We start from the raw sequence: 8,181 nt of genomic DNA, 5'->3' as shown, positions 1-8,181 counted from the left end.
TAGCTCAATTTTGAGCCATTAAAGAGTAATAAAAAATGCAAAACTGACAGCAGGCAACAATATATTTGCTTGAATTATATTGTTTTTGTTAAGCAAATGCTAGAAGTTTTTGCTTATTCACCTCTATTTTAATTTTTACCTCATTTATGTTGTTTTATTTCTGAAATTTATTTAATTAAATTATAAAAAATCTGACAATACTGAAATAACGCAGAATGTCCGAAAAATCATGTGGAATGCAGTCCAAATTTGTATTAGCAAAGTTGTTTTTATAAAGTCCATTACAATTCTAACTAATAAATCCGAGGCTTCTTGGCGCTCACTCTGCTTTTTGCTTAGATCTGTCGATAGTAGGAGAATCCGGCAACTTACTCGTACATCTTCCCACAAACTTGAGAATCTCATCGATCAAGATCACCGGAAGCGCGGCAGCCAGAACCAAGAGCCATTCGTTCAGGCTGAGAGGGACAATGCTGAACACATTCGCAAGGAACGGGATGTAGAGGATCAGAAAGTGCAAGCCGAATGACACGGACATGGCTAGAAGGAGCCACGGATTGACCCAGGGAGGCATTGTCAAGAGGCTTCCGTCCTCAGATAGTGCATTGAGGGAGTTGAACATCTCGATGGCAACCAAGACGGAGAGGGAGAGAGTTGAGGCTTTGATTTTTCCAGTGTGGAAATATTCGCATGGATTGGTGTCGAAAGTGAACACCTGGGATCCGGCTGTGAAGTTAGATGGTGAGAATCCTTCCCAGGAAGGGCACTTGCCCCAGTTTGCAAGTTGAGAGTAGGTCACTAGACTATGGCCGTCTTGGCTAAGGTCGATGCCCAAAAATGAGGAATGAGTGTACCAAATAATGAACACCCCAACTGTTGCTGTCCCGACGTAGAGCCCGATTACCTGCAACAGGTCAAAAGGATTTCGGATTTTGTCAGATTATTGAGTAGGTTACGCAATGAATTCGATGTTAGCACAAATATTACTAAATTGTCTGAAATCTGGTTCTTTGATGACCAAATGTTTATGTAGTTGTCGTACCAGATAACGGAATAAGATCCAAGGAGTGATCAATGACTCGTTGCTTCTTCTAGGGGGCTTCTCCATTATGTCTTTGTCTGGTGGATTGAATCCCAAAGCTGTTGCTGGGGGTCCATCAGTGACCAGATTGACCCAGAGAAGCTGAACTGGGATCATCCCTTCTGGAATACCCAAGGCGGCTGTCAGAAAAATGGATGCAACTTCGCCAATGTTTGAGGAGATCATGTACCTGCAAAGAAACAGGGAACAACAGCTGATCATATGCAAAGTTAAAAATGAGATTCGACAGCAGGATGTGCATTAACACAGAAACTAAGGCCTTCCATTAATAGATGAACATAGCTTGACACGCTTCACTGGAGAAGAATCAAACCTGATAAAAGCCTTCATGTTGTTGTAAATAGACCTGCCTTCTCCGACAGCAGCAACTATAGTGCTAAAATTGTCATCTGCTAATACCATATCAGAGGCTTCCTTGGCAACCTGGAACAAGTGGACCAAGAGTGATGAATACATAAAATAAACATGGATTATGATGAGCATTAGCAACAAGTAAATTAACTGATGAAAACGCTATTCGATAAGTCTTGCTCGACAGTCATGGATTCATGATGAGCATTATGCAATGCGTGTGCAGACAAACTACGTGGTCTCTGTCATGATCACAGAAAGATTCAGCATACTGGATTAAACAAAAATAAGTAAACATAGAGGAATCGTCATTACTATACCTCTGTCCCAGCGATGCCCATTGCAATCCCAATATCAGCCAACTTCAAGGCAGGTGCATCATTCACTCCATCACCAGTCATTGCAACCACTTCACCGTCTTCCTTGAGCAGCCTCACTATCTCTTGTTTATGCCTTGGCTCAGCCCTAGAGAACAACAGTCCTCCACTTTGTCTTAAATAACTTTTCTGGTCATGGTGATCGATGAATTCTTTTCCTGTTAAGCTTTTCAAACTAATATCTTCTGAAGGTTTAAATACACCTATTTCACGGCAAATAGCTTCAGCCGTATTCTTGTTGTCTCCTGTAATAACCATAACACGGATTCCGGCAGCTTTGCAGTCCTCAATGGCTTGACGGACCTCTTTTCGCGGAGGATCCTTCAACATTTTACAATTACGTGAAGAAAGTTTGTCAGAACTTTCAAATTTCTATCAGCAAATGAAAAGGGGACAGCAGAGTTTAGCAGATTTGCAAGAAAAATAAATAAAGAGGAACACTCACCCTTAGCCCGACCATGCCAACAAAAACAAGTTTATTCTCAATTGAAGAATAATTGGAAGGATTGAGTAAAAGCTGATGAGCTGGATGATCTTCATCACCATTGTACATTGCAAACTCTGGGAGGTCGTCCTTGTATGCGAACCCCAAACAACGTAATGCATTACTTGACATTTCATTAAGGGTGCCCAAGATAAGATCCCTTATTTTTTTATCCAATTCTACAATGGAGCCGTCAACCAACTGAATGGACGAGCTCCGTTCCAATACATTTTCAACTGCACCCTACACAGGTTTTAAGTCAATCAGAAATCAATTCGTAAAGTTTTCCATTACAAAAAAGGAGAATGGGCTGGCATACTCAATATCATTGACAAGCAAACCAACTCTTGATTCTTGGACGTGAAATTTGATAGTTTACATGGAGAAATATTACCTTCTCATGTGAGACAATTAGGAAGATGAACATTTTGAGGAGGAAAGGAACAGAACAAAATATATACCAAGAACTGTCGAAACCAAAGATTTAGCTTCACGCATGCAAACAGGATGTAGCAGTGTAACCAGAAAACTTCGGAAACTCACATCAGGTGTAATATATGTGTAAGCCCTTGAGGCAAAAAAAATAGGTGATTTCATTCAGCTTTCTACTCTATGTGCGAGTTAATCATTTGATACCAGCAACAAAATCAATTCTATTCTGCTGTGTATGCAATGGGATAAGAGCCGGATCAAGTATAGCTCTGAGTAAGCAACATAGAGAGTATTAAGAAAAATACCAGAAACTTACCAAATCAGATATATCAGGCAATTTACCTTAACAAAAAGTAAGTTTTTTCCCGAGCCCGAATTCACAATAACACTCATGGATTTGCGATCACGGTCAAACTCCAGTGTTGCAATTCGCCGGTCAATGTCATTCCATAGTTGAGAACAACCTTCAATGTGATTAGGGGAAAAGAATATGAAACTTTATGCCCAAGAAAAAAAATCATGAAATACCAAATGACTTAACAATCAGTTACATACGTAGTAGATCTCCAACTGAGGAGAAACAAGTATTTAATACTTCAGGTACTCCCATCTTCTCAACCAGAACCTGAAACAAACCACAAAGTTCATGATCAACAACAAAAAGAACACATCGATCTTTCTTAGAAACCTCCCAACACATGTTTAAGATACTCTTGAAAATTTCACATAAGGAACCCAAAACAACCACACAGTTTTATATTAAATGTTGTGGTATTTCCGCGATTTCATGTAATCTATGCAAACTACAACAATTCAAATTTCAGACAAATAAAGAGCAGATTTATATACTTAAATTGCAAATTCACCTTCAAAGCTGCCTCGGTGGGCATCCCGTTGGCAACATAATGACTCCCAGATAACTCAACACCAGCATCATTACACACAGCAGCGATTTTGGCTATCGTTTGAACATTGGTATCCATATCACCAGCTGGCGGCCAGTCCTGTATTTTCCCATCGAAAGGGTTGTAGGTGGTTCCTTCCACATCGAAGGCTCGAAGAGTACCAGGCCTCGAACCAATAGCCACAAGCTTTGCCACAGCCATCTGATTGGTAGTCAGAGTACCAGTTTTATCAGAACAAATCACAGTAGTGCACCCGAGAGTCTCAACACTCGGCAACTTCCTAACAAGTGCATTCTTCTGAGCCATCCTTCGTGTTCCAAGCGCCAAACAAGTCGTGATCACGGCAGGCAAGCCTTCAGGAATGGCTGCCACAGCCAATGCCACAGCAATCTTGAAGTAATAAGTACACTTCTCGAACGAGAATTGAAAGTTGGTTGGCAAACCATCAACAATCTCCCAACTGAGAAAGTACTTGACATTGATGAGCCAAACAATTGCACAAATAACTCCAATGATCATAGTCAAAATCTCCCCAAACTCATTCAGCTTCTTCTTCAGCGGGGTATCGTTCTCGCTTTGCGAAGCTTCTTGAATCTGAGAATGCACTTGCCCAATCTCAGTCCTCATCCCAATCTGCGTCACCAAACAAACACAATGCCCATTCACCACAGTCGTCCCTGCAAAAACCATACATTTCTTCCCTTGAATATCCGAATTCTCCGAAACCGCCTTCACGCTCTTGCTCACTGCCTCACTCTCTCCTGTCAAAGACCCCTGCTCAACCCTAAACGTCGAGCTCACCAAGTTCAAAACCCTCATATCCGCCGGCACCTTATCCCCAACTCTCAGCTCCACAATATCCCCCGGAACCAGCTCCTTGGCCGACAGATTCGACACCTTCCTTCCATCCCTAATTACCGCCGCCTGCTCTGACTGAATCTCCTTCAACGCCTCCAGCGCCTTCTCCGCGTTGCTCTCCTGCCAAATCCCGACGATTGCATTCACGATCAGGATCAGGAAAATCACCAGCGGCTCCACAAACGCCGTGATCTCCTTCTCCTCCTCACCGTCGAACCAGGCCAGGACAAACGAGATGATCGCCGCCGCCAGCAGAATCCGCACCAGCGTGTCGCTCAGCTGGTCCAGCAACAGCTTCCACATCGACTGGTCCTCGTGCTTCTCCAGCTCGTTCCATCCGTACACCTTCCGCCGGTTGTCGACTTCCTCGGAGGACAAGCCCGAGTCGCGACTCACCCGGAACGCGTCCTCGCATTCCTTGGCGTCTCTCGACCACGCCGGGAAAGAGTGATCGGCTTTCGGAATCGGAATCGGATTCGGACTCTCTCCCTTCCCGTAGTTCTGCCCTCCTTTCCCCATGGGATCGAGTTTCTTTTTCCTTCTGGCAATGTGATCACGCTTCATCACCTGGAAAACTGTAGCTTTCTTTCTGTTTGGGAGCTGAGAAAATTGGGAGAGAAAAGAAAAACAGAGTAAGAAAAAGTGGAGGTTCCGTCGGCGAGTGTGACTAACTGAAATTTGGAAATTTGGACTTTTCAAACAGCAAATTTGATTATTTTTCTCTCTTGTCTCATGTGTTTGTTTGTGTCACACGATCGGGAATCTCAAGAGCGATTCAAGCGGAGCTTCTCTTGAGAGAGGTGAGAACTGAAATTCAGTTTCAGTGTTGGCGGGAGCAGAGAGATTCCCCCTCTACAGCCGACGAGGTCGCTCCACGTCATTCGAATGATGGGGTCCACTCTAATCAGAAGGAAGTTAAATGTTGCTCTCTTTTTTGTTTGAGGTGTGCTATCCACACACCCATTTTTACTTCTCACACACCCATTGTTAATTTATGTCCGTTGATCTTCTTCAATTTATCCGATCCGACAACCAAAAACTAAAAAGGTGTGGGAGAAGTAAAAATGGGTGTGTGGATATCACACCACTTTTGTTTTCCTTCCGAACTATATACAACATTCCCTAAGTTTTTAAGTCATCTCCAAATTTGAGCTGCAAAAATCATACACACATTAAGTAATACTACACACATCATCTATTTGTACCATAATTTGTATCATTTATCTAATAGAGGTAGGGCCAATTAATACATATCGGGCTATCTCTATTAAAAAGATGGTAGAAATAATGAGACAAATAGATAATAAGAATAGCGTTTTTTATATATATATTTGATTTTACATTTTAAAAATATGTAAGTGAAAATTTTACTCTAATTAGGAGAGACGTAAATTAAAGATTTTTTTGTTTTAATTCTTTGACTAGCGGGATACATCACTAAAAGATGTAAAAAAGAATATTTTTTGATGAAGATGGATAATTTATATTCGGGTTACTTAAACTAACATCCCCTCAAGTTTATCATGTTTTTTACAAGATCCTCTCATATTTGAAACATAATACTAACACATCTTGAGGTTCTAATTTACTTTCCCATAACCCTTTTAGGGTTGACATCACCTTGAAATATTTTCTTAAAGACAAATTTTCCCTCATTTTTAATTACTTCAGAAAATAAAATAAAAAACCTTCTTAAAAATCAATATCGGGTTTAGGCCTCCCCTCCGCATTCACCACAACATAATGGAAATTCTTAACATGCTTCACCTCCTCCCTCGCCGTCCTCACAAGAAGCTACTCCTTCATCTCAGTTTTTCGATCAATCAACCTCTCCAACAAGTTTGGCCTCACTTACCGCCATAAAAAATATGAAAACCGCCAAATTCCCAAGAATCTTTCTCACGAAATGCAAGTTGTCGTTGGAAACCTTGAACTTTTTTTATGCCGAATTCCAGAGAAGATCTGAGTTCATGGTAGAGGAAGAAAGATTATGATATTTCTTTAAATTTTTTTATTCTGCTACTATTCAAATGATTTTTCATTTAAAAAAAAAAAAATATATATATATATATATATATATATATATATATATATAATTAACAATGAGGGCAACTTTGTCCTAAAGGGGTTATGTGACAGTGAACTAAAACTTCAAGGGGTATTAGTGTTATATTTAAAACGTGAGGGAGTTTTGATTTACAAAGAAGTTAAAGAAAAAAAATAGATTTGCATATGCTAAAATTTATGTAGTAGATAGATTGAACCACACTCATTAACGGCAGTAAATGTAGATGGAAATATATTGTAAGTGGTCAGGAAAAGTGCACACTTTCATATAAAGTCATCTCAACCAAGAGCATTTTAGCAAGGCTTTTTATTAAAATGGATCCTGAGATATGCATAACTCTTCACTTTGGTCACTGAGATTTGAAATTAATAAAAGTAGTAATTGAGTTTGTTAATCATCAATCATTTTGGTCCCTCTGTGAGTATTATGTTAAATAAGGATCAAAATGACAAAAATGTGTCTCAATTTAATGAACAATGGGCCAAAATGATATGATAAAAATTGAGAGTATTTTTGTCATTGTATATTTATTTAATGGAAATTTTTTACAGAATAATCAAAATGATTGATGATGGACAAACTCGGGACCACGTTTATCGATTTCAAATCTCAAAAACCAAACGAAGAGTTATGTTAATCTTATGGACCATTTTAGATAAAAAGCATTTAAATATTTGCCCCAAAATTGAACAAAAAGGTCTCCAACCAAAAGGCATTTGCAAGCATAGTTTTGGGGAAAAGGATTCTCGCTGGATTCTTTTTTTTGGGATCTGGGAGATCCAGTAATCGTGTTCGTTCATAATACATTGTGCGGTCAGAAATTATTTAAAATTTAAATTTTAAAATAAATAATACCTAACGAAAACTAATAGTACGATTTACGATAAAATGACATAATCACGAAATCTCACATATCCCAGGAAAAGGATCCGGCCGTATTTTAGGGCTCAATTCAGCATCTAGGATGGCCAAAAAGTGTCAATCTCGGGCACATGGGCATTTCCATTTTTTGGAGTACAATTTGACGGCATGCTGAAAAGGTAATGCAACTATAAATAATTTTTTTTCTTAAAGTATGAAGGTGGATCCCACTAAAAAAGTTTCTAACTTCGTACATTGGAATGATGGGGTCCACTCTAATAAGAAGGAAGTGAAATGTTGCTCTCTTTTTGGTTTTCGTTTCGAATTATATACAACATTCCCATGATTTTAAGTCATCTCGAAATTTGAGCTGCAAAAATCATATACAGATTAAGTAATATTACACATATCATTTATTTGTATCATCTTTGTAATAAAGGTAGGATCAACCAATACATGTGAAGCTATCTCTATTAGAAAAATTGTGGAAATGATGAGACAAATAGATAATAAGAATAACGTTTTTTATATATATTTGATTTTACATTTTTAAAATATGTAAGTGAAATTTGTTCTCTAATTAGGAGAGATGTAAATTAAAGATATTATTTTAAAAAAAATTCTTTGACTAGCGGTGTCACATCCCGACCTGGGCCCCCACCACATCTCGAACTCGACTCCATCGTAGCATGATATTGTCCGTTTTGGGCCCCGACCACGCCCTCACGGTTTTATTTCTGGGA

At 39.3% G+C, this 8,181-nt stretch overlaps 1 protein-coding gene across 1 annotated transcript; it reads right to left on the bottom strand.

Annotated features, from left to right (window-relative positions):
• Positions 1 to 218: 218 nt before the first annotated feature.
• LOC126590765 (calcium-transporting ATPase 1, endoplasmic reticulum-type-like) lies at positions 219 to 5,353 on the bottom strand. Its single transcript, XM_050256267.1, has 8 exons — positions 3,613 to 5,353; positions 3,302 to 3,371; positions 3,089 to 3,210; positions 2,276 to 2,557; positions 1,774 to 2,151; positions 1,416 to 1,525; positions 1,043 to 1,271; positions 219 to 904 (listed from the first exon to the last, which is right to left on the bottom strand). The coding sequence occupies exons 1-8, from the start codon at positions 5,071 to 5,073 to the stop codon at positions 320 to 322; spliced, it is 3,237 nt and encodes a 1,078-aa protein (XP_050112224.1). The 5' UTR covers positions 5,074 to 5,353; the 3' UTR covers positions 219 to 319.
• Between the last annotated feature and the right edge of the window lie 2,828 nt (positions 5,354 to 8,181).

This window comes from Malus sylvestris, chromosome 11 (genome assembly GCF_916048215.2).
Source record: "Malus sylvestris chromosome 11, drMalSylv7.2, whole genome shotgun sequence".
Classification (NCBI taxonomy): domain Eukaryota; kingdom Viridiplantae; phylum Streptophyta; class Magnoliopsida; order Rosales; family Rosaceae; genus Malus; species Malus sylvestris.
This window is presented reverse-complemented; position numbering and strand designations above follow the sequence as displayed.